This window comes from Canis lupus, chromosome 26 (assembly GCF_048164855.1).
Source record: "Canis lupus baileyi chromosome 26, mCanLup2.hap1, whole genome shotgun sequence".
Classification (NCBI taxonomy): Eukaryota; Metazoa; Chordata; class Mammalia; order Carnivora; family Canidae; genus Canis; species Canis lupus.
In genome coordinates this window covers 24692042-24718980 of record NC_132863.1, presented here as the reverse complement: position 1 = coordinate 24718980, position 26939 = coordinate 24692042, and the positions used below count along the sequence as shown (strand labels likewise).

General features: G+C 46.3%; 1 protein-coding gene across 5 annotated transcripts in view; it reads left to right on the top strand.

Annotated features, from left to right (window-relative positions):
* The window catches only part of SNTA1 (syntrophin alpha 1), a 31300-nt gene extending 4708 nt beyond the window's left edge, over positions 1 to 26592 (top strand). For 2 of the 5 annotated variants that reach the window (XM_072800602.1, XM_072800606.1), the window contains exons 3-9: positions 16664 to 16756; positions 17393 to 17597; positions 20953 to 21160; positions 21303 to 21447; positions 24796 to 24992; positions 25685 to 25872; positions 25957 to 26592. In XM_072800602.1, coding sequence (XP_072656703.1) covers positions 16664 to 16756; positions 17393 to 17597; positions 20953 to 21160; positions 21303 to 21447; positions 24796 to 24992; positions 25685 to 25872; positions 25957 to 26068 — 1148 coding nt within the window. In that variant the 3' untranslated portion in view covers positions 26069 to 26592. The remainder of the gene's footprint in view (positions 1 to 16663; positions 16757 to 17392; positions 17598 to 20952; positions 21161 to 21302; positions 21448 to 24795; positions 24993 to 25684; positions 25873 to 25956) is intronic. The other 3 variants (XM_072800603.1, XM_072800605.1, XM_072800604.1) reach the window with 3 other exon arrangements.
* Positions 26593 to 26939: the final 347 nt, after the last annotated feature.

Here is a 26939-nt window from a genome sequence, read left to right as displayed (position 1 = left end):
CTGCTCAGCAGGGAGCCTGCTTCTCCCTCTCCCTCTGCCTGCCACTTCCCATGCTCTCTGAGTCTCTCTTTCTCTGTCAAATAAATAAAGTATTTAAAATAAACAAACAAACAAAAAAACCCAAACAAAACAAAAACCAGGGATGTAACACTTCTGTTTTGTTGGGTTGTGTGTTCAGGACAAAAGGTACATGGCAGGATCTGCCACTCAGTGAGTGAATCAGGGAAGGAGAGGGACAGAGACTGGGGAAGGAGCAGCTAATATTCTCTCTTGAGGAAACTGGAGAGTTCCTAGCTCCAGGGACCCTGAAACCCTGAGACCCATCCTCCTGTGGGAGAAGACTTGACCTTTATGTTGCAGAACATCAGATCCTTCCAGCAAGGATCAGAGAGGAGTTTTGATGGGGGGCTTTGTGGTTCTCCTCCACTATGCTCACACTATGTGGTCTTGGACAATACCTTTATCTTCTCTGGGCCTTGGTTTCCCCATCGATTGTGATAGCCTCTTGCTGTGGCTGTCCCTCATCTGCCTTTTGCTATCTCTCTCAGGAGGTTTCTGCTTTGCTCAGCCCTTTCTTCAAACTCCCCTCTATCAATTCCGGAAGCTGTGGGGGCCCGAGGAATGTGTGTTTGGCTCTAGGCCCAGAACAGGCACAGGGAGATGGCGGGGGCTGATGGAGAATGCCATGGCTAGTGTAGCTGCTGAGCTGAGCCCCAGGCCTGGATCCTGATAGATTGCCTTTGTTTCCCCAAACAGGTCTCCAAGAGGCCACGGAAACAAACAGGCTTTGGGTGATCTTTGGTGTGTTATGGCCCTGACCTCAGTTCTCTCTTGGTTTTGTTTTATTTTTTACATTTTTGTGTACCTCTTTAAGTGACAGTGGTGCATTTTTAAAATATATACTTAAAAAAAAAGTCAACTCTGTGGTATTGGTCCTTGAAGCTTAAGTATAACAGTCATATTTTAACAGCAAAGTTAAATAACAAGATCACTGAGAGATGATATGGATATAAAAGACTCTCCCCACCCCATGCCTCATTACTTTGATATTTATTGCTGGTAATGCAGTTGAAACTCATCAAAATGTTATATTTTGGTTGACTTGAGAAGATCTTTTAGTTTATGCTGTTTGAAAGTTTAACCTGTAGATGGTAAGATTTCTACTGTAGACACAATTCTAATGCACACTGAGATCCCCCTCATCTTCTCGTCTTTAGGTTGAGAATGTCTATCTGGGTTCTCAGCATGGGTCATTCTGAGAAGACAGCGTCTCTGAGTGTTGAAAGCTTGAGGCTTCTGGTTTCAGGAGCTAACACCCAAGCCTTCTGTATCATTCTTGTACTCCATTCTTTCCTTACTAAGTCAAGAAACATTTATAGACACCTACTATGTACCTGGTGTGCAGAGCACAGGGTCAGAAGCTAAATCAGACCCAGGCCTTCTCCTGAAAGAGCTCATTATCTGGTGGAGGAGAGTCTTGTTCATACAAACTCTTTAAAAATCAGTTTCTAAAATCTGTCTGCTCTGTGATGAATCTCTAGCCTTGGGTAAGACCCTTGCCTTCTCTGGCCCTCAGTCTCCCTATAGGTTGGGATTAGACCAGAGTATTTTTTTTTTTAATTTTTATTTATTTATGATAGTCACAGAGAGAGAGAGAGAGGCAGAGACACAGGCAGAGGGAGAAGCAGGCTCCATGCACCGGGAGCCTGACGTGGGATTCGATCCCGGGTCTCCAGGATCGCACCCTGGGCCAAAGGCAGGCGCCAAACCGCTGCGCCACCCAGGGATCCCTAGACCAGAGTAGAGATGACCACTAGCTTTCATTTTGAGTGTCATCTTCCCTGGTGGCTACCAGGAGACATGTATTTGGAAGGATTGGGAAGTCTTATCTGAGCTCAGCAGGAAGGAGCTAGAAGTGATTAGCAATGTCTATCATGGATACAGTAAGGACGAGAAGTAACATGTACCATTCCAAGTTGAAGGTCTTTAGCTGTTACATTTTCTGAGACTTTTTCCAGGATAAGATCTTTCCTTGGCAAACTTTGCCCCAGGCCTCCAGCTGGAGCCTGGCCTCTCTCTTACCCAAAATAAGATGTGGCATATAGTAGGCACTCAGTACACATTAGTAACTACCCTCCTGCCCTGTCACATTTATTTAGAATTGGTATTATTTCCTCTTGAAATGTTTGGTAGCATTCTCTAAGGAAGCCATCTTTTTTTTTTTTTTTGGAAGCCATCTTTATAGAAAGGCTTTTAACTGCAATTTTAGTGTTGTTAATAGAGTGATTTTGATGATCTATTTTGTCTTGAATGGGCTTTGTTGGTTTATGTCTTTTTAAGAATTTGTCCATTTCATCTAAGTTGTCAAACTTATTGGCATAAAGTTGTGTAATTTTCCCATATTATTCCTCCCTTTTGGGTGAGAGTGCTCTCTGCTTTCTTTTTCCTCCTCCCTTTCTTTCTTTCTTTCTTTCTTTCTTTCTTTCTTTCTTTCTTTCTTTCTTTATTTAATTTTTTTTATTTATGATAGTCACAGAGAGAGACAGAATGAGAGAGAGAGAGGTAGATACATAGGCAGGGGGAGAAGCAGGCTCCATGCAAGGAGCCTGACGTGGGACTTGATCCCGGGTCTCCAGGATCGCGCCCTGGGCCAAAGGCAGGCACTAAACCACTGCGCCACCCAGGGATCCCTCCTCCTCCCTTTATACTGCTCTACTCAGTGGGGTTTTTTTCTTAAAGATTTTATTTATTTATTTATGAGAGACACAGAAAGAGAGGCAGAGACATAGGCAGAGGGAGAAGCAGGCTCCTCGCGTGGAGCCTGGTGCAGGACTCAGTCCTAGGATCCTGCGATCACGATCTGAGCCAAAGGCAGATGCTCAACCACTAGCCACCCAGGTGCTCCTCTGCTCAGTGGTTTTGAGGGGAATCTCAGTCTAGTGTGTGTGTGTGTGTGGGGGGCAGCTGAGCAAAACTGCCAGATTACAGATGTATAATAGGTCCTGAGATGGAGTCTGTCCAGGGATCAGAGGAGGCAGTGGTTACTTCTCTCTGGATAGTCAGGAAAGAATTTCTGGAGATGGGGATGCTGGCACTTTATGAACAATAAGCAGATGTGGGTGTGGGGAGCAGAAGGGCATTCCAGGCAGGGTTGCTGTGTGAGCAAGACCTCAGGGGGATGAAATGACTTGACTTACCTGGGGACCTGCCTGGGAACTAGTTAGTGTTATCTGAGCCGAAGGTGTGAGGAAGGAAGTGGAGAAAAAGGAAAGCCCTCAGAGCCTTGAATGCTAGGCTAAAGGCATTTGGACTTCCTCTGGAGGGAAACAGAGGGCCATTAAAGGGGATTCAGCAGGAGCCACACATAGGCAGATCTGGGTTTTAGCGGCATCAGCCTGGTTCGGAGGGAGGCAGAAACAGAATGGCAGTATGGAACCTGGGACTGTGAACAGGAAGATGATGGTGGTTTAACCTAAGCAGGCTTGGATAGGAGGAAGAGTCTGGAGGTCGTGGCCTTCTTGCTAGTTTTTCCAGCTTTTTCTTAGTTGAAGTCTCTTTTGAGTTGCTCTCCTAGCTCAGCAGGCTTGTGGAAGGATAATTTCACCCAAGACAGCAAAGGGTTTAGGGGGCAGGCATTGGGGTCAAGAGTCTTTGAATTGCAGGGGTGACCTGAGAAGCCTGGAGGATATGAGGGAGCTAGGATGCTGGGATGTGATTGGTCCTTGAGATTTGGAGGAGCTTGTGGAGAAGGTAAGGGTCTGGCAGCTTCACCAGTCTGGACTCAGGGCTCCTGAGACACTCTCTGGGCCTAGGTTTTGCCTTGGAGCCCAATTACTAGCCACATTGTTCAAAATTCCCCACCCCCAACCTACTCCTAAGCCCTCCTCCACGGGACCATGGAAAAATGGCCTGTCTTTTGGATATGAACCTGGCAGGGCAGCTAGGCATCTTTCCTGAGGGCTGGGGCTTAATGGGTACAGAGCCCCCGCAGAGCATCCTAGAAAGACAGATGTTACTAGCAAACTCTGGGTGCCAACCCTATACTTCCCTGACCTAAGTCAGGAGTTCATTTGGACTTCGGTAACCCTAGCCTGCCTTCTAGACCTTGCCTCTGGTAGGTCAGGGGTTTGCACAAATGTTTTCAGCTTGTTCTCAGCCACAGGGCTGTGTTTGTGATCAAAGTCTGGGCCCAAGCTGGCAGCCAACACGCCTCTGTCTGCTGCTTAGAGAGGCCCATTGTGTGCACAGACCTGGAGCCAGGGCTAGCCTGGGCCTTTGGAGACCAGGCCTGGGAGAAAAGGGAGAGACAGCCAAATGCTGTCTCCCTCACTACCCTCATTGTGGCTGGCAAGACAGGGACAGAAGTGAGCCTGAGATACATTTGGAAAAAATGCTAAAAGACAGGGGTACCTGGCTGGCTCAGATGGTAGAGCATGCCACTCTTCTTTGTTTGTTTGTTTTTATTTATTTAATTTTTTTTTTTGTTTTTTATTTTTTTGTGTGTGTGTTTTTTTTTGTTTTTAAAGATTTATTTATTTGAGAGAGGGGTAAAGAGAGTGAGAGAGGTAGAGACAGAGAGTGTGTAAGTGGGGACAGGGGCAGAAGGAGAGAGTCTTTTTTTTTTTTTTTTAAGATTTTGTTTATTTATTCATGAGAGACACACAGAGAGAGGCACAGACAGGAGAAACAGGCTCCATGCAAGGAGCCCAATATGGGACTCGATCCCAGAACTCTGGGATCATGCCCTGAGCCGAAGGCAGACACTCAACCACTGAGCTACTGAGGCGTCCTGAGAGAGAGTCTTAAGTAGACTCCATACTGAGCGTGGAGTCCGACACAGGGCTTGATCCCATAAACCTGAGATCATGACCTGAGCCAAAATCAAGAGTCTGACGCTTGACTGACTGAGCCACCCAGATACCCATGCGTGTGACTCTTGATCTCGAGGTTGTGAGTTCGAGCCCTGCATTGGGTGTAGAGATTACTTTAAAAATAAAATCTTGGGCAGCCCAGGTGGCACAGCGGTTTACCGTGGCATGCAGCCCAGGGCGTGATCCTGGAGACCCTGGATCGAGTCCCACATCAGGCTTCCTGCATGGAGCCTGCTTCTCCCTCTGCCTATGTCTCTGCCTCTCTCTCTCTCTCTCTCTGTGTGACTATCATAAATAAATAAGAAATTAAAAAAATTTTTTTAAAATATATATATATTTTTTGACAGAGAGAGAGCACAAGCAGGGGGAGCAGCAGGCAGAGGGAGAGGGAAAAGCAGGCTCTCTGCTGAGCAGGGACCCTGATGCAGGATTGACTGAGCCACCCAGGTACCTCAAGATCAAGCTTTTAGAAGATAACAGGCATAGAATAGCATGCCTATAAGTATTCTTGATAAAAGACAGTATAGAGTGGGGCACCTGGGTAGCTCAGTCAGTTGAGTGTCTGACTCTTGGTTTCAGCTCAGGTCAGATCTCAGGGTCCTGGGATTGAGCTCTGTATCAGGTTCTGCGCTCAGTGATGTACTTGTGGATTCTCTCTCTTCCTCTCCCTCTGCCCCTCTCCCCTGCTCATGCTCTCTCCCTCTGTCTCTCAAATAAATAAATAAAATCTTAAAAAAAAAAAGGTAGTATAGAATGATAAGAATTGCCATAATCCCTGTTTTACAGACAAGGTAACCAAGGTTTATTGAGAAGAAATAACTTTCTTCAGGTCATATGGCTGATAAATGGACAGAATTCAAACCGAGGTCTGTTTGGTTACAGAGAGCACTATTACTTCAGCTTTGGGTAGTACCTACCTTGCATGGTTATTTGCGAGATTTTTTTTTTTTTAAGATTTTATTTATTTATTCATGAGAGTCGGAGAGAGAGAGAGAGAGAGAGGCAGAGACACAGGCAGAGGAAGAAGCAAGCTCCATGCAGGGAGCCTGATGTGGGACTCGATCCCGGGACTCCAGGATCACGCCCTGGGCTGAAGGCAGGTGCTTAACCGTTGAGCCACCCAGGGATCCCCTATTTGCGAGATTAAAAAATAAAACACACCAAGGCAGTGCTCATTGAGCACTCAATTACTCAGTTGGTTTGCTCTCTTTAAGGATGGGACAGTGCATTTGAAATGCCTGGCACAATTTCTTTCATGTGTCATCATTCATGAGTATCAGCCTCTCTCATCCTTACGTCAGCAGCAGGTGGTCAGTTTTGGTTCCTCCAGCAAACTCAAAGGTCTTTCAGGGCAAAACTCTTGTGCAGTTTGTCTCAGAGGCCTACCCCTGGCTCTGAGCCCAGAAGAGCACATTAGCTCTTGGTCAGTAGGGATTGATCCCTGGGGTACATCTCTGGCCCTTTCTACTTCACCTTGGCCTTGTCAATTGCGGTTGACTTTCCTAAATACTTAGGATGGGCTCAAGGCTCAAGCTGGGCTTGACTAAGTCTGGAGAGTATCCTTTATGAGTCCTTGGAACTCCTGCTGGCTCCTCCCCTGGGAGATGGGCACTGCTAGATGTCCTGCCCAAAATTTGGCTTGATGTATCACTATTGTCAAAAGAGGGATGTAAGTAATGGATGCAGCTAATATGAAGGCACCGGGCTTGGCTTAGCCAAGTGATGCTGTGCCCCTGAGGCATCTGAGGGACTTCTGACCTGGGAACCAAGTCAAAAATGGAGCCTCCAGCCACTCCTCCCATGGCCACAAAGACCTGTTCTTTTAATCATTGTTCTCAGGGAAACACTTATTTGGCTACACAAACACACACACACACACACCCATACACATGCATACATGGCTTTGGGCCATGTGACTCCCTGTAGATAAAGCCTGGCTTAATCTAGGCCTGGCCTATTCCCTGGATTGTGATGAAAATGCCTGTGGGGCTCTGGAGACAGGTTCTGGCCTCAATTAGCTGTGTGACCCTGGCTGCTGATGGTGGTGGAAATAATGACGATAATGATCATGATGGTACTGTCTGCCGTTTATTGAGGACCTATAATGTGCTAGGTACTGTGCCAAGTGCCTTCCATATGTTTTCTCACCGATTCCTCAAAAGTGCATCTACGGGGACACCTGGGTGGCTTAGCAGTTTAGCATCTGCCTTTGGCTCAGGGAGTGATCCTGGGGTCTGGGATTGAGTCCTGCATTGAGTCCTCTCTGTGTGTGTTTCTCATGAATAAATAAATAAATAAATCTTAAAAAAATAGTTACGATGCATTGCAAGGCATGTCACCCCTGTCAGACTATTTATTCAATGTATTTAACTATTATGTAAGGACACGATCCTTCTCATTGAATTGTTGCAGTTAGGTGAAGATGTGTTTGTGAGAGTCAAGTTTGGTGCTTGGTCTTTGGTGGGCTCTCAGTAAGCATGACTTTCTCCCAGTACTAAGGGAGCCCTTTGCTTATCAAGGTGATGAGAGCTTCATCTCTGGATCCTCTCTTATATGGTTTGCAATATATATATGTATATATATATATACACACATATGTATATTTTAACAATTTTTATTTAAATTCAGTTAAAAAAAATAAATTCAGTTTAGTTAACATATGTGTATTATTAGTTTCAGAGGTACAGTTTAGTGATTCATCAGTTGCAACACCCTTGTGGGGGTAGCCCAGGTGGCTCAGCGGTTAAGCGCTGCCTTCATCCCAGGGTGTGATCCTGGAGATCTGGGATCGAGTCCTACGTCGGGCTCCCTGCATGGAGCCTGCTTCTCCCTCTGCCTGTGTCTCTGCCTCTCTCTCTCTGTATCTCTCATGAATAAATAAATAAAATCTAAAACAAAACAAAACAAAAAAACAACCCATGTGATGGTATATTTTTGAAAGTAAAGTAGATTTTTAAAAACATGTAAAAAGTAATATACACTTCAAAAAAACCCCAGGAGAATGTAAAGCAATTTTCTTCTTCTTCTTCTTCTTTTTTTTTTACATTTATTTATTGATGAGAGAGAGAGAGCGTGAGCACATGAGTGGGGGAGGGAAGGGCAGAGGGAGAAGCAGACCCCCTGCTAAACAGGGAGACAGATGCGGGACTTGATCCCAGGACCCTGGGATCATGCCTTGAGCCAAAGGCAGATGCTCAACCACTGAGCCACCCAGGCGTCCCAGGGAGCTCACATTTTGTATTCAGCAGCCCCTACCCATGGACATTCAAGCCTGAGTTAAAGTCAGACACTTAACTGAGCCACCCAGGCACCCCAGTTATCTTCTTAGAGAGATAACTACAGTTGATATTTTCACAGTTTCAGAAAGTTTCTGTATTTGTTTTTATCATTTAACAAGTTGAGGACATATTTCCAATATGGACAATACTTGGACAGGACAATACTTGTAGTTCTGTCTCATTCTTTTTAATGGTTGCCTATTATCCCATTATTGGGATTCATATATTCATTTAACAAGTATTTACTAAACCCTTGCTCTGTGCCATGACTTGATGTAGGCACCAGGGATATACCCATGAGTAAGATAGAATGGTCTGCCAGTTAGGAACCTTGCATTTTTAAAAATTTTTTTTTCTTTTATTTATTATTTATGATAGTCACACAGAGAGAGAGAGAGGCAGAGACATAGGCAGAGGGAGAAGCAGGCTCCATGCACCAGGAGCCCGATGTGGGATTAGATCCCCAGTCTCCAGGATCGCGCCCTGGGCCAAAGGCAGGTGCCAAACCGCTGTGCCACCCAGGGATCCCAACCTCGCATTTTTTTAAAAAAAGATTTTATTTATTTATTCATGAGAGAGAGACAGAGAGAGAGAGGCAGAGACATAGGCAGAGGGAGAAGCAGGCTCCATGCAGGGAGCCCGACATGGGACTCGATTCTGGGTCTCCAGGATCACACCCTGGGCTAAAGGCAGCGCCAAACCGCTGAGCCACCCGGGCTGCCCGAAGCTCACATTTTGTATTCAGCAGCCCCTACTCGTGGACATTCAAGTTGTTCTTAGCCTGTTGCACCAGAGACAATGGTGCTGTGAACCCTTGGTTCACCTGTGAGCATTTATCTGAAGAAGGGTTCCTACAAAGAGTGTTAGGTCAAAAGGCTCACATGGCTTTAGGATCTTAAGAGATGGTGTCGCCTATACTGCACAGGTGTGATAAGGTGAGGTTGTTATGCCAGGACCTTAAAGATGGGCAACCTGGGCCTAAGTTTTCACCATACTATACTCAGAGCTGTGTGCATCAGTGCCCAACATAGAGGCAAGGAAAATGAGGCTCAGAGAGACCTTGGGATTTGCCAAGGCCAGATAGCAGGTGAGAGGGCCTAGACTGAAATCTATCACTGCTTCCTGTGCCTGTCTCCTTAAGCAGTCCTACTAAGAACAGCAACAGAAATAATAACCACACTGCAGTTACTGAAGACTTAGTCTATGCTAGGCAGGGCAAAGTGCTTTACAGATATTGAGTCTCAGTACCCTGAGAAATGGATATATTTTACTCTCATTATAAAGATGAAGAAATTGGAACGTCTGGATGGCTCAATCAGTTAAACAGTCAATTCTTGATTTTGGCTCAGGTCATGATCTCAGGGTCGTGGGATCGAGGATCGAGTCCTGTGTTAGGCTCCATATGCTGAGCACAGAGTCTGCTTGAGATTTTCTCTGTCTCCTCTCCCTCTGTCCCTCCCCAGTCCCCCTGCTCACATGCAATCTCTCTCTCTAATAGAATAAAATAAATAAAATAAAATAAAATAAAAAATTTAAAAACGAAGTAGAAGGTCACAGAAGTCATTTCACTTGTCCAAGGTCACAGAGCAAAGAAGTTAAACTCAAACCTGTCTCACTTCAGAGCCCACATTCAGTGTTTTCTCTCCAGGCTGAGAAGCCCCAGGCCTATGTTTGTTCATTTAACAAATTTCATACCTACTTATCAGTACTGGTACTGGTACTATATGTGAGGTACTATGCTAGATTCTGAGATACCCTAGTGAATAAGAAAACAGGTCCCTGCTCTCATGGAGTTGACATTTTGGCTGGAGGAGAGGCTATAGCCTAGTAAACAAGTGGATAGACCTTGTAATTTTGGGCAGGGGAAAGTAAGTGACCACCCACTCAACAGACAAGGAACAGTTTGAGCTTGGAGGACAGGCTTCATTCAAGACTCAAACTTAGGACGTTCAGCTACAAACATTTATTGAGCACTGGGATGAGTACTGGGGATACTGTGTTGAGCCAAAGCAGATGTATCCCCTTCTCTCTGCAGCACATGTGTTCCCTCCTAAGTGTACTGGGCTGGGTGAATGGTCCTGCCCTGTTTCAGTTCCTTGTATTTCTGGTGGAATCTATTTCCTGGATCCTTGCAGCCAGGGCTGGGTCCTGTCTCTTTTTGGCCGAACTGGAGGGGACCTGGAGCTTCTGGAAGGGGCAGGGTATCCTATGTTTGTGTGTCTTAGCTTCCCTGTGGAGGAAGGGCCCATATGTCTCTGCTTCACTAGGCTCCTGGGTCAGGGGCTTGGCTGGGGAGGGTGTGGATAACCAGCTGGGCTTATCTTTGGAGTCTTAAGAATGCTGACCACAGGGCCATCAGCTCTCAGGCCACTGCCTTTGGATAGCCCCACCCTGCCTGGTCAGGTGACTCAGACAGAAATCAGAGCAGGGAGGAGGCCTCAGAGCTGGGCTATTTATGGCCACGCTCTGGGGCCCCCTGGCCCCCACCCACACTCTGGGCAAGCCAATTGGTTTGTGAAACCCAAGCCCTGTTTTGGGCACCAGCTGGTGTGCTGTCCATTTATAGTATGTTTCTGCGGGGAAAGAGATGCAGGACTTACTTCTGGGATGGCCTGGGTGAGCAGGGGCTCTAAGTAGTTTCTCTGGCTTCAAAGTTGACAAATGTTCGTTTGCTGAGCCTGTAGCATAGGCAATCCCTGCTGCATTCTGGGGACACAGAGATGAGTCAGATGAGGTCCTTGCTCTCACAGTGCTCCCAGCCTGGTGAGGGCACAAACTCCCACACAGACACATAGGGGAGTGGGATCTAGGGGACTGCAGAAGTGATGCATGTGGTGAATCCAGAGTAGGCATCTGGGAAAGTTTCCTGGAGGGGTGATGGAACTGGGCTGGGCTGTGACACCTTCTCCCTCTGGAATGAACCTGTCCTGCCCTGGCATTCATTTCTTCATTTACAGAACACTGACTCGAGGCTCAAATCAACTCCAATTTCTGAGGTTTCTAGAAACCCTCATTTTGGTGAGAGAGAGCCCTAACACACAAAACCATAGCAGAGTTCTAAGAAGGGCAGGGGTGGGTGATAAGTGAGAAACTCATAGATCTTGAGTTGTTTACTTGCGCCACATGTTTTATATCATCCCATTGAATTTTAACATCTCTATGGGGTAGATATTGTTATTCCTCTTTTTTTTAAAAAAGATTTTATTTATTTATTTGACAGGGAGAGAGAGAGAGAGAACATAAGCAGGGGAAGTAGCAGAGGGAGAGGGAGAAGCAGGCTGCCTGCTGAGCAGGGAGCCCAATGTAAAGCTCGATCCCAGGACCCTAGATCCCAGGACCCTAGAATCATGACCTTTATGACTTGAGCTAAAGACAGATGCTTAACTGGCTGAGCCACGTATTATTACTCCTATTATTATTATTATTTCTCTTTTATTGACTTGCAGAATGAGGGCCAGAGAGGTGATTTCCCTTGGCTGTGATCACATAGCTAGATAATGCTGGAGCTGGAATGCAAATCCAAGAATGCCTGTCTCTAAACTATGTCATGGGGCACCTGGGTAGCTCAGTTGATTGGGCGTCTGATTCTTGGTTTTGGCTCAGGTCATGATCTCAGGGTTGTGAGATTGAGCCCTGAGTCAGGCTCCACATTCAGTGCAGAGTCTGCTTGAGATTCTCTCCCTCTCCTCCTCCTTCCACTCAAGTGGAAGAGAATCTCAAGCAGACTCCTTCCACTTTCTCTCTCTCTCTCTTAAATACAGAAATAAATAAAATATAAAAAGAAAGAAAGAGGGGATCCCTGGGTGGCGCAGCGGTTTGGCGCCTGCCTTTGGCCCAGGGCGTGATCCTGGAGACCCGGGATCGAATCCCACATCAGGCTCCCGGTGCATGGAGCCTGCTTCTCCCTCTGCCTGTGTCTCTGCCTCTCTCTCTCTCTCTCTCTGTGACTATCATAAAAAAAAAAAAAAAAAAAAAAGAAAGAAAGAAAAGAAAAAAGAAAAGAAAGAAAGAAAGAAACTATGTACTAAGGGCATTCTGTGCAGATGGAACTGCATTTTCAAAGGTGTGCAAGTTTGGAAAATCATACAGCTTCTGAGAGCTCTGAAGAGGCCAAGATGATTAGACTAGAGGGTGAGGTTAGGGATGTGGGAGGAGGTGAAGCCAGAGAGGTAGGCAAGGCTCAAATCCTGTAAAGCCTTGGATTTTGATGAAAAGTGTGGGAGCCAGAACAGGATTTCATGCAGGAGAGGAGTGTGGCTAGTGACATCAGGAGGATATTATCAGTTATATCCCCCACTCATACAGAGTGAGGAGCCTGTATTAATCAGGATGGTTTCATCTGCAAATAATTGGAACTCAATTCAAAATGGTTTGTACATTGAAGGAAATGAGCTTTTTTCCAGAATACTCAAAAGCTGTATGGCTACAGGGTAGATTCCTTTAAGGCCGCACCATCCTCAATGTGTGGAGCCTAGTCCTTGTACTCAAAAAGTGACTCATTGCTCTAGGACCAGCTCCCCTACCAGCAACTTGTAAAGGCTAGGGAGAGGAGAGAAAGAGAAGGGAGTGTGCTTTCCCTCACTTCTCATTGTCCAGAATTGTAACATTTGCCCCTTTCTAAACCAATCACAAGCAAGAGGGATGGAACCATCATGACTAGCTTTGACTAATCATGATTTTCTTCCTTGTCTGGGGAGAAGCCCAGGGCTCAGGATTCTGTTAGCAGAGAAAAGGGGAGAACGGTTTGGCTGTCAGATAGCCTGTGATGTGTCCCACCTCCATTGCCCCTTGAGACATAATCCAATAGTCAGTCCTGTTGTAAGTCATTGCTGTAATGATGAGGATGAGTCATTGAGTCATTTTTAGCCCAAACTTTAGGCCAAGGCATAGTTTTTAAAAACAACAACAACAACAAAAACAAAAACAAAAAAACCCTGCTTTTGTTTTCAACTTAATTGCTCTTCCAACTCCAGTAGGATTTGTAACTCCCTCTCACTTTCACTGCTGTTTGCCTTGGATCCTGTCTGAGCCTGAGGGATAGTCTCCTGTGATAGAAATAGCTTCTTATCTGTTTTTTCCATGGAGCTGGTCCAATAACTGCTTCCTCACCCCTTCCTGGCTTGTCTGCTCACAGGCAGAGCATACTGGCTAGGCTTTGACTGCAGAAGTCAGCTGGTTAGCAAGCTAGAAGGCTATGAGAGCATGGCAGTTGTGGGGAGGAAGGGAGGCTGCCCAGGGATTAGCAGATATAGGCACCCCTTAGTAGGGCAGCAGAGGGGACAGCCTCACTAGGTGAAGAGAGGCCAGTACTTGAGCAAGTCTTTTAACCACCTTGATGTACACACTGTCTTCCTATTACCTGATTTTAGGGATGAGGAGACTGTTGCTCATCAGAACTGGGAACAGTCCAGATGCCAGGGCAAATGTGGCAGACACTGTTGATTGCCTGCCTACCCAAGTATTTTCTCTTCTTCGTTGCTAACAGAAACCTGATATTATTGGGTGAAATTTCATCTAAGTTATGACTATTCCCTTTTACTAATGATTGTGCTGGAGGTGGGCATGGAGTGCAGTCAGGCCAACGAGATACAAGTCTTCATGGGAATGTTTACTTCTCTGATAAGAAGGAGCTCTGAAGAGAAAGCCCCTTTTCTGCCTATTACCTCCCTGCTCTGGATTTTGTTCTGTAAGGAATGATTGGCTTGAGCTGTGGCAGCCATCTTGTGGCCATGAGGGGAAGGCCAAGAGAATGGCAGAGAGGCCTACCCTGAATTTAATGTCATTGAGTCACTGAACCAGTCCTAAAATTGCCTTCCTCTAGACTGCTATTTTATTTTATTTTATTTTATTTTATTTTATTTTATTTTATTTTATTTTATTTTATTTTATTTTATTTTTTAAGATTTATTTATTTATTTATTTATTCATTCATTCATTCATTCATGAGAGACACAGAGAGAGAGAGAGGCAGAGGCACAGGCAGAGGGAGAAGCAGGCTCCATGCAGGGAGCCGGATGTGGGACTCGACCCCTGGTCGCCAGGACCACACCCTGGGCTGCAGGCAGCACTAAACCGCTGTGCCACCAGGGCTGCCCCGCTTTTTTATTTTTTAATTATATTTTTATTTTTAAAAGATTTTGTTTATTTATTCACGAGAGACACAGAGAGGCAGAGAGAGAGGCAGAGACAGGAGAAGCAAGCTCCATGCAGGGAGCCTGATATGGGACTCGATCCCAGAACTCCGGGATCCCGCCCCGAGACAAAGGCAGATGCTCAGCTACTGAGCTACACAGGCGTCCTTAGACTGCTCTTTAAAATAACATTTCATTATTTTATTATTTATTTATTTATTTATTTATAAATATTTTATTTATTTATTTATGAGAGACACACAGAAAGAGGCTGAGACATAGGCAGAGGGAGAAGCATGTGGGGAGCCTGGGACTCAATCCTGAGATCACAACCTGAGCCAAAGGCAGATTCTCAACCACTGAGCCAACCAGGTACCCCTATTTTTATTTTTTTATAGGCTCCATGCCTAACATTGGGCTCACACTTATGACCCTGAGATTAAGAGTTGCATGCTCTATCAACTGAGCCAGCCAGGTGCCTCTAAGACATCTTGTTATGTGAAATTATCAATATGTTTATTGCTTACGGCACTTTTATCATATATTCTCTTATTTGTAGCCAAACTCATCTAATAAATAAGCAAGAATGACCAAAATATTTTATTAACAATCAGCCTTTTTTTTTTTTTAAGATTTTATTTACTCATGAGAGACAGAGAGAGAGAGAGAGAGAGAGAGAGAGAGATAGATAGGCAGAGACACAGGCAGAGGGAGAAGCAGGCTCCATGCAGGGAGCCTGATGTGGAACTCGTTCCTGGGTCTCCAGAATCAGGCCCTGGGCTGAAGGAGGTGCTAAACTGCTGAGCCACCCAGGCTGCCACCAATCAGCCTTAACGGATGAATAATGGCTGCCAAAAATTACTATGATTTATGATGTCTTTCATGAGCAAAGGATAAATAAGTGGTAGTGCAAGTGCATATCTTTACTATCCCACTCCTACCAAAGGCCAGTCCAATACCTGGCACAGAGTAGGTACTCAAGAAAACTGACTTGTTTCTGAATCTCTACTCCTACCAGGCTTTTCTCAGATCACTCTTGTCATCATTATTGCCTTTCACTTCCAGCTATCATTGTTAGTGAGATCTTCCTTTTCTAAAAAGGCATGGATTCAGGCCCAAATCAGGACTGTTTTGGTTGCAAATAAAACTCCTGTTGGGATGGCAGTTCAACTTTCTAAAGGATGAGTATCAGAAACTGGAGCATTAGCAGGTGATTGGCAGGGCCTTCCCTCTGTTTCTCCACATGCATCTCTAATTCTTTCTCTATAAACCAGCTTTCTCCTCTTCTCTATTCCCATAGCAGAAAGTAGTTGCCCCATAGCATTTATGTTGGTTCAAAACACCAGTCTAGAATCTCTACCAGACTCCATTCGGGTAGCCTGGTGTGGGTCTGGTGTTCACCTTGGTCTAGCTAGCAGAGCCAGAAGGGCAGGATCACATATTAGAACATGCATTTATGGATCAGTTGGGCAGAGAAGTAGATCTGAGCTGTTATTCTAGAATTCTACTGTCTAGCGTGGTCACCAGTAGCTCTAAGTGACTATTTGAATTTAGTTTAGTCTTTAACATATTTTATTTATTTATTCATGAGAGACACATAGAGAGAGGCAGAGACATAGGCAGAGGGAGAAGCAGGCTCCCTGTAGGAGCCTGATGCTGGGACTTGATCCCAGGACTCTGGGATCATGACCTGAGCTGAAGGCAGACACTCAACCATTGAGCCACCCAGGTGTCCCTGAATTTAATTTTAAATTAATTAAGATGAAATAAAAATAATTCAGTTCCTCATTTGTACTAGCCACATTTCAAGTGCTCAGTAGCCACAGCAGCTAGTATCTACTGTATTGGACAGTGTATATATGGAACATTTACACAAGCATAGAAAACTCTGTTGGACAATGCTATCTAGAAAGTGTCTACTATACTTAGTCAATGATGTTAGAGCTAAGAGCAGGTATATTGGTTAGGGTATAAGCTATGCTACTATAACAAGAGACTCATAAAATACTATGGCTTAAATGTAACAGAAGTCCTGGGGTACCTGAGTGGCTCAGTTGGTTGAGTATCTGACTCTTAGTTTTGGCTCAGGTCATGATCTTGAGGTCCTGGGATTGAGCCCCAAGTAGGGCTCTGCACTCAGCACAGAGTCTGTTTGTCCCTCTCTCTCCCCCTCTGCACCTCTCCCTGCTTATGTTATCTCTCTCTGAAATAAATAAGTAAAAATCTTTTAGATAGGTAGGTAGGTAGATAGATAGATAGATAGATAGATAGATAGATAGATAATAGAAGTCCTTGCTTTCTTTGGTAACAGTCCAAGTCTGACATGGTATCTCCAAAGTGTCAGCATCCATTCCTTTCTGTTTTGTTGGTCGTCTTTCCTTAGATTATGGTACATGTCCTCAGGTCAAGATGGTGCTTCATTGTCTGTGTTCCAGCCAGCTCAACCCTGTCAAGGGAAAAGAGGAGGAAAGGAAGGGTATGAATCTTTCTTTAACAGACAGAACTTGATAGTGGCATCCCTTCTGCTTTCATCCTATTGGCTAGACTTGGGCACGTAAGCCCTTGTAGTTATAAGGGAGCCTGGAAAGTGAAGTCTCAAGCTAGAGGGCTATCACTATATTAGAGGACAATTGGTAACCTGTCCCATAGGACTCTCATTCCATGCTTCCTCTTTACAGATGAGCAGGCTGAAGAAATAGAGGCAAACAATGGCCCAATGGAAGAGCAGTCATATCTCCTGACTCCTGTCTCAGTGCTCTTTCATTGCTTTGTTGTGGCTGTTGTCCGTTTCCTTTAAGTAGCCATCCCAAAGGTCCAAATACTTCTAATTACTTGGTTAGAACTTAGTTACATGGCCATATCTAGCTGCAAAGGAGGCTGGGAAGTGTAGTTTTTCTTCCAGGTGGCATGAGTCTGTAAACCAGTGAAAACAATGAGAGCATGGATGTTGGTATGCATCCAGTATTTTCTACCACACTGCCTGGTCAGAGACTTTAGCTTAGAGGAGGATAGTGATATAGAACATAAATTAAACTCTTATGAATTAGTGACAATTGTGATGTGTATGGGAGCCAATGTCACAACAGTAACTGCTGACCTGTCCTCTAACCAGTCAAGTACATGAAGGAGGTCTCACCATATTTCAAGAACTCTGCTGGTGGGACCTCGGTTGGCTGGGACTCGCCTCCTGCTTCACCCCTTCCGCGACAGCCATCTTCCCCTGGCCCCTCACCCCGGGACCTCAGTGATGCCAAACACATGTCCTTGAAGATGGCATATGTTTCGAGGAGGTGCACCTCGACTGACCCGGAGCATAGGTAAGTCTGGGGTGGGGGGAACCCAGGTAGATATGCCTTGTTGTTAAGTGGTGGGGCCAAAGGAAAGATAGCCCTGTGTTGCAAGCGACCAGCACAATGCCTGAACATAGTAGGGCTTAAGAAATATTTGTTGAATGGATGTAAGAGCAAAGTTAAGGGGATAATGGCATTCTTGGCTTTTTCCTGTGAGTAGTTCACATCTGAGGAGGAGCTTGGTCTGCGGAAGAACCCCGGGTTCCAGTCCTGGTTCGCCTTGAACTAGTCTCTGCCTCACTGACCTTTAGATTTCTCACTGGGAAATAAAGTTTTCAGACTCAGTGATCCTCTCAAGTCTTTTCTAACTCTGCTGAGGTTCTTAGAGATCTAGTAACATTCATGTCAGGGCCATGGAAAGTTACCATCCTTCACATATGAGCAGCCCTTAACAGTTCACTGATGATAAGATTGGTAACAGCCAACATTATTGAGTGTTTACATGCACAACTTAACACTCACAGTGACCCTATGAGCAAAGTCCTATTATTTCACCCCAATTTTGTAGATGAGGACAGAGAGAGGAAGTAACCTGCCCAAGATCACACAACCAGGAAGGGATGGAACTTGCTTCATTCCAGGTAGCCCCTCTGCTTTAGAAACTGTAGGTGCCTGAGTGATGGTGGTGGGTGAGTGGAGTATATGTTGATCAAGTGGGGTATGCAGTATCGGGGGTGGTATACATATTGTGAACATAAAAGTCTTCTGAACATGAAAGACTTGGGTCCTAGTTACAGCTGAGTTTCAATGCCAGGCAGGTGCTCAACATTGGCCTGGAGGTTCAGTATCCAGATCTCCTAGCCCTACCTCATGCCCCAGCCCCAGCCTGCCCCCAACAGGCAAGAACTGGTGATTACAGGTCACCTAAGGTGTTCCACAAAAGGGGCCTTTTGCGTTGGGTGAAGGTAAGGTGGTATGAGTCCTCAACACTTACAGAACATTATTAGGTTAATCGTGGTTCCCAGCCTGATCCCAGACATCACCTGAAGCATGTGTGTACATGTATTTCTGTGTGTACACATGTAGTTGACATGTAAATGCAAATGTTTATGTGTATATGTGAGCATTTGCTTGGATATGGGTATAGATTTGTGCATATGTGTTTGTGTGTGTTTATGTTAATATTCATACATATAGTATGCATGTATGCACATGTGTTTGACCATGTGCACATGTGTAACACATGTAACTTGAATATAACTGGGGTTCTTTATTAGCACTAAATATCCCAGTCAAAGGAATACAATCTGGTAACCAAAATATAATGAAAAATATTTCATACTTACACTAAGTGGTAAGATTATGTTGGGTTGCAAGTATCAGAAATGCCAGTAAATGATGGCTGAAATAAATGAGGGGTTTATTTTTCCACATGTTTAGTAGTTCAGGGTCAGCTCCTTAGGATCTTTTATCACTACTCAAGAATGCCCTTAATGAATCAGGCTTCCAGCTTCTTCTGCCTTTTTTTTTCTGCCATTTTTTAAAAAAAGATTTTTAAAATTTATTTATTCATGAGAGACACACAGAGGCAGAGACACAGGCAGAGGGAGAAGCAGGCTCCATGCAGGGAGCCCGATGTGGGACTCAATCCCAGGACTCCAGGATCGCACCCTGAGCCAAAGGCAGACACTCAACCACTGAGCCACCCAGGTGTCCCAATTCCTCTGCCATTTTTATTGTGGCATTTTCTTTTTGGAGATAGACTGGTGGCTGTGCCTCAAAGCATGTGTCTACATTCCAAATAGGAAGAAGGCAAAATGCAAAGGAACTTTTCTCCTGGCATTTTGTTCTTATGCTGCATAATAAGCCATCCTAAAATTTAGTGGCGTAGAAGATTACAGTTGATTATTTCTTCCAATTCTATAATCTGAGCTGGCTCTGCTGGCCAGTGCTTCTGCTTTATGTGGTATCTGCTGGGGCTGGAAGTATAGAATGGCTGCTTTGCTCCCATGTCTGCTGCCTTAGCTGGAATGGTTGGAACAGCTGGCTAAGCATTCCTCTTTCCATAGGCCTTTCTGTGTACCTTTTTGTGTTTCCTCTAAGGGTAGTTGGTCCAGGGTACTTGGATTTCATGGTGTGTTGGCAATGCCAGAATGTCACTTCTGCCACATTTTATTTGTCAAACCAAGTTACAAGGTCAAAGAAAAGAGAAATAAACTTCACCTCTTGATGAGGAAAGTGGGCTGTGTGTGCAGGGAGGGAAGGATTTGGTAGAGGCCATCTTTGGAGAGGAACCACCACATCTAGGGAAACTTTACCTTCATTTGGGAAGGGACACCCTCCCCAGAGACTTCTGTCTATATCTCATTGTTGGACCTGGGTCACATGGCCAGCCCTAGCTGCAAGAGAGGTGGGAATTCAAGTATTTTGTTTCCTATTTCTGCAGCAGAGGGAGGCAAAAGTAAAGGGGTTTCAAGTAGGTCCTGCCCAACTTCATCTGTGACAGAAAAACCAGAGGAGGAGCGAATCTTTAATGGTCCACATACCATTTTATTTATTTATTTTTTAATTTAATTTTTTTCACATACCATTTTAAAATCCTTTTCCTGCCACTACTTCTCTTGGTACCTCCCTGAAACCCTACCCCACCCCCAGTTGTCCACATGGCTTTTTATCTCCTTCCCTCTCCCTTCTCTGCTCCAACTCTTTTTATATAGACTGACTTGGCCTCTCAAACCTCTTCAGTTTTTTTTTTTATTTTTATTTATTTATGATAGTCACAGAGAGAGAGAGAGAGAGAGAGACAGACAGACAGACAGACAGACATAGGCAGAGGGAGAAGCAGGCTCCATGCACCGGGAGCCTGATGTGGGATTCGATCCTGGGTCTCCAGGATCGCACCCTGGGCCAAAGGCAGGCGCCAAACCGCTGCGCCACTCAGGGATCCCCTCAAACCTCTTCAGTTTTATGCTCTCCCCCTGCCCCTGCCACATTGGTGTATTACTTTGGTCCTATGCCACAAGGGAGAAGCTAGGGGGAGAAATTTCCCAGCAGGAGAAGCCTTCCCCTTAGAAACCAGGAGACAAAAACAAGATCATGAAACTTACATGGGGATTTTGGCTCCTATCACACATGTTTGACTATGTGTTTAATTTGTATGTATATGCTTCTGTGTGTACATGTCATAGTCTCTTGTCCCTAGACCCCATGAAGCCCCAATTGTGGCTGGAGCCCCAGAGGTGAGTGTCACTCCTGATTGTCTCATGAGTATCCTGTGGTTTCTCCTGGTTTTGCAGTGAATGGGATTTGGGGCCAGATTTCAAGGTTGGCCAGCTGCAGCCTAGTGGACTGGTCCTCCCTTCCTCTCTGTTTGTGCCTGCAGGTATTTGGAGATCTGTTCAGCAGATGGCCAAGACACCCTCTTCCTGAGGGCCAAGGATGAGGCTAGTGCAAAGTCGTGGGCAGCTGCCATCCAGGCTCAGGTCAACGCTCTGATGCCTTGGGTCAAGGACGAGCTGCAGGCACTGCTGGCAGCCACCAGTACAACTGGAAGCCAAGACATCAAGCAGATCGGCTGGCTGACTGAGCAGGTGCCTGCTGGGCCAGGCATCTGTCCCCCACCTCCAACCCTCCCCTGGAGCTAACCACATTCCTGTTTACCATCCCACTTTACCCTGGCCCTCTGACCTCTCCCCTCTGTGCCCCATCTCACTGTTGCCTTACCCCTTGCAGCTGCCCAATGGGGGCACAGCACCTACCCTGGCCTTGCTGACTGAGAAGGAGCTGCTTCTCTACTGCCATCTACCCCAGACCCGTGAGGCACTGAGCCAGCCAAGCCGTACTGCCCCGCTCATTGCTACCAGGTATCCATGGGCAGGTGAGGGTGTCTGTCTCAACCAGAGATTGGGGGGTGATGCTGTCAATGAGCCTCAGGAGTGGGGGATTCCAGGCCTTTACTGCCCTGAGTTATCTCCCGGGTGACCTGAAACAAGTCTCTATGTTGTCTGGGCCTCAGTTTCTTCATCTGTGAGATGGGGACTTGCAAGAGAAGGATGTGAGGTCCCACTAGTCACTCACTGATTGACGCCTACTCTGCCCAATCTGTGCAGCATGGTTCAGGGGATAGGGAGCTGATCCCAACAGTCTGCCCTTAGTGAGCACCCAGTCTGGTAGGGAAGGCTGACCTAGGAACAGCCTTCATAGTGCAGAGCTGTAGAAGCCATTTAACTCTGCCTGGCCTGATTGGGAAACCTTTAGGAAGAGGTGCTATTGAGCTGGATTTTGATGGATGAGTAGAAGTTTGCTATTTAAGAAAGAGTGGAAGAACATCACAGTGAGAACAACATGGACAAAGTTATAGAACTATTAAGGGCTATAGTGTGTTCATAGAGCTCTGAGTGTGCTATAACCAGTATGTTGAATCTATACAGGAAATGGAGAGAAATGAGACAGGAAGTTGTAGGGCTTGACCTTGCAGAACCTCTCCTGCTTGGTTAAGGAATGCTAGTAGTGGGGATCCCTGGGTGGCGCAGCGGTTTGGCTCCTGCCTTTGGCTCAGGGCGGGATCCTGGGGACCCGGGATCGAATCCCACGTCGGGCTCCCAGTGCATGGAGCCTGCTTCTCCCTCTGCCTGTGTCTCTGCCTCTCTCTCTCTCTCTCTCTCTGTGTGACTATCATAAATTAAAAAAAAAAAAAAAAAAAAAAAAAAAGGAATGCTAGTAGCTTTATCTTAAGAGTTGTGGCAGAGTGGAAAGGTTTTAGCCTGGGAGTGAGGTGATGTGGGTTGCGTGTGTGTGTGTGTGTTTTAATTTTTTAAATTATTTTTTAAGCTTTTAAAATAAAAAAATTCCTATATTTTTATTTATTATTATTTTTTATTTATTATTATTTTTTAAATATTTTATTTATTTATTCATGAGAGACACAGAGAAAGAGAGGCAGAGACACAGGCAGGGGGAGAAGCAGGCTCCATGCAGGGAGCCCGATGTGGGACTCGATCCCAGGACTTCAGGATCACGCCCTGGGCTGAAGGCAGGCGCTAAACCGCTGAGCCACCCAGGGATCCCTTATTATTATTTTAAAAATATTTTATTATTTGAGAGAGACAGAGAGCTCAAGAGAGAGCAAGAGGAGGAGAGGGGCAGAGGGAGAGAAAGAAGCAGACCCCCCTACCCCCTCTCACTGAGCAGGGAGCCCTACATGGGAGTTTGATCCCAGGAACCTGAGATCATGACCTGAGCAGAAGGTGGATGCTCAACTGACTGAGTCACCCACCCTTTATTTGTTTATTTTAGAGAGATAGAGAAAGAGAGAGCACACAAATGAGCAGGAAGGGGTGTAGAGGCAGAGGGAGGAGAGAGAGAATCCCAAGCAGACTCCCTGCTGAGTGCAGAACCCAAAGCAGTGTTGGATCTCATGACCCCCCAAGATCATGACCTGAGCTAAATTCAAGAATCAGATATTTACCCAACTGAGCGACCCAGGCGCCCAGACTTGGGTTGAGTTTTAAAAACACCCCTGTGGCTGCCACGTGGAAAATGCACTGGAGGGGGCAGGATGGAAGCTGGGAGGCTGGTGCAGTCATGCAGGAGAGATGGTGGAGGTGGGTGGAGGCAGCAGATGGAGAAGAAAGGCCGCATTTGAATTGGAAGACACATGGGTGGTAAAATTAACTGGGTTTAGTGCTTGCCAGATGGGGAGGGTGAGGGAGGTGTCCAGGATGAATGGATGAATGGGAGGTTTGGAGCGTGTGTCTGGGCAAGCAGTGGGATTAGGGGTGGGAGTGCAAAAGGGGGAGGCTGGAGCAAGATGCTGAGTTGAGTGCAAAGTGTGTGTGTGGGGGGTGACGGATAGGGAGCTTACAGAGGAATCTTGGGGAATTGTGAGTTTTAGTTCCAAGCTGGAAAATGGGAAACAGTGTCAGCAGCAGCTCTAGCAGGTAGCTGAAATTACGAGAGAGAGTGTGTGGAGTGAGAAGCAAAGAGAGCTAAGGGCCAGAACTCTGAGTCTGTTGCCCAGAGAGGGGAAGTAAGCTGCCCAAGGTTACACAGCAAGTGGGAATCAGACTGAGTGCCTGGGCCCTTGCTGCTCATGTCTCTTCCTCTGGGTGGGGCTCTGGCCCATGTGTTAGGAGCCAGCTGTCTACCAGGAATAAGCAGGTCATGGATTGCCAAACTAATCAAGTGACTCATTAATTTGGGTCACAAATGTTTATTGAACACCTACTACATGCCAGTCATTGCTTTATTTTTATTTTTTATTTTTTAAAATTTATTTATTTGAGAGAGAGAGAGAGAGAGAGAGAGAGAGAGAAAACGAACAAGCAGGGGGAGTGGAAGGCAGAGGGAGAGGGAGAAGCAGGCTGCCTGTGGAGCAGGGAGCCAGATGCAGAGATGCAGAGCTCAATCGCAGGACCCTGGGATCATGATCTGAGCCAAAGGCAGACTTTTAACTGACTGAGCCCCTGGGTGCCCCCCAGGCATTGTTTTAATTGCTCAGAATAGAATGGTGAGCAGATTAGACAAAAATTTGTATCTTAGATGATATTCTAGTTAAAAATATGATCAAAAGCCAAGTGAGGGATCCCTGGGTGGTGCAGTGGTTTGGCGCCTGCCTTTGGCCCAGGGCGCGATCCTGGAGGAGACCCAGGATCGAATCCCACGTCGGGCTCCCGGTGCGTGGAGCCTGCTTCTCCCTCTGCCTGTGTCTCTGCCTCTCTCTCTCTCTCTGTGTGACTATCATAAATAAATAAAAATTTAAAAAAATTATTAAAAAAAAAAAAGCCAAGTGAAATAAATAAAGAATAAGTATCATTTCTGGTATCATGATGAAAAGTAAGGCTAGCGAGTGCCAGGGGTGTTATTTTAGACAGAGCGGTCAGGGAAGGCTTCTCAGAGGAGATGACATTTGAGCAAAGATCTGAAGGAAGTGAGGGAGTGAGCAGTGCAGATCATCAGGGAAGAGTGCACTTGACAGAGGGAACAGTGTGTGCAGAGCTGTTGAGGCAAGAATGTGTTTGGTGTGTTTGAAGACCTGGTATGGCTGGAGCTGAGGGAGCAAGGGGGAGGGTGGCAGGAGATGGGCTCCTGTGAGTCAGTCAGGGGCCAGCTGGAAGTCCTGTTCACCAATTAGATGGTAAAGGAGTCACAGAGTTCCTTCCCGGGTCACCACCTATTTCCCCACAGTGTGAGACCTCATACTTAGCACTCTCCCCTTTGCCCCTAGGCTGGTGTACTCAGGCCCCTCTAAGGGTTCAGTGCCCTATGATGCAGAGCTCTCTTTTGCCCTGCGTACGGGCACACGTCATGGTGTGGACACTCACCTGTTCAGCGTGGAGTCACCACAGGAGCTGGCCACCTGGACCCGGCAACTGGTGGACGGCTGTCACCGGGCTGCCGAGGGTGTGCAGGAGGTGTCTACAGGTGGGCTGGGCAGATCTGGGCGTGCCTCTCTGGTAATGAGCCTCTCACCCCTAGAGGCATCCAAATTTCCTTTTTTAGGGTACTTCAGGAAAGGGATAAAAAGTGGGGTTTGGGGTCTTCAAGGGCTCTCTCTTTTGGATGTGCAGGTGTCTCAGTAGATAGTAAGACTCTTTACTCTGGGTTTTCTTGCCCTGGCTTTGTGATTCCAAGACATGGCACTTGGAGTATGATTGCCAGGTAAAATATAGGACACCTACTTAAATGTGACTTTCACATAAACCACGAATCTTTTTTAGTATAAGTATGTCCAAATTATCCATTGTTTATCTGAAATTCACATTTACCTGGGCAATTCTACAGGTGTCTAAGGTCTCCAAGGGTCATGCTTGGTGGGTCTACTGATACCTTTATAGGGAGTAAGGGAGTGGGCCTTCTGAGCATGGTAGAGTTTAAGCTTTCCCTTTTGGTGTTTCTGGAAGTGGGACTTGAAGTGGGTTATAGTTTCTCTGAGGGACCATTTCTCTGTATTTTAGGGTGGGGGCAACTCTATGCAGGGTGAAAGTGCAGATGACATAACAGGCAGTGAACTTCCCATCCTGAGTGGTATTCAAGCCCCATTTGTGGAGTTGCTGGTGAGGGCTTATGGGTCTCTGAGATGCCATCTGTGCCTGTATCCACATGCCTCCCTGCAGCCTGTACATGGAATGGCCGTCCCTGCAGCCTCTCCGTGCACATCGACAAGGGCTTCACACTGTGGGCGGCTGAGCCTGGCGCTGCCCGAGCTGTGCTGCTTCGACAGCCCTTTGAGAAGCTGCAGATGTCCTCGGATGACGGTGCCAGCCTCCTCTTCCTGGACTTCGGGGGTGCTGAAGGAGAGATTGTGAGTGGAGGGGGTGGGGGGTTATGTTCTCCTGGAGGCCAGGCTGGATGGGGCTCCTGACCCTTCTCTCCATCCACCCTGCAGCAGCTGGACCTGCATTCGTGCCCCAAAACCATGGTCTTCATCATCCACTCCTTCCTCTCAGCCAAAGTCACCCGCCTGGGGCTTTTGGCCTAGAGGTCACCAGATGCACTAGCCCTGAAGAGAGGGTGTCTGCCACGTGGCGTGACCTGGCCCTCCGCTGACTGCCTGCTCATCACTGGGCTGAGGGAAGGGAGAGGAAAGGAATAAGTGTGCAAAGTCCCGGCCTCTAAGGGACTCCCTTAGAGGCTGGGATAGTCTTGGGACTGGGAACCAGACTCAGGACACAGTGGATCCTGCCTGTGATGGGGTAACCTCCTAGCTGCCCCACCATTCCCCCACCAGTGCCTTTTGCAGAGAGATATTTTGTGTACACAAAAGCCATTCCGAGCCTGGGACCTGCCCCTGTGGGGATCTTGACCCCAGACAACAACTGCCAGGCCTCCTAGAGGCCCCTACACCACCCTCAGAGGCCTCATCTGAAGCTGGAGTTCCCTGGGGTCCATGGCAAGAGAAAGAGGAGGAACCTTTCTGTTCATTTCTCCCCTCAGCTCCACCACCTTGGGGCATCGGTTTTTCTTCTCATCCTCTCTCCTCCTTACTCTTGGGCAAATAAACAGCCTGTGAGCACATAGGCAACCTGGCCTAGCGTTTGTGGTTTGTACCTTGGCCTCTGGACTCTTTGGTAGCCATGGTAGTCCCAAGAAGGACCAGACCCAGGATTGGCAGTCCTTTTTCTGGAGAAGAGCAGACCTGTAACCACAGGCCCATAAAGAAAGTGTATTTGTTATCTATTATTGCATGACAAATGATCCCCAAATCTAACAGCTTGAAACAACAAATTATTTATTTATTTATTTATTTATTTATTTATTTATTTATTTATTTATTTATTTAATTTATTCATGAAAGAGAGAGAGAGGCAGAGACAGAGGCAGAGGCAGAAGGAGAAGCAGACTCCCCTGCTGAGCAGGGAGCCCAATGCA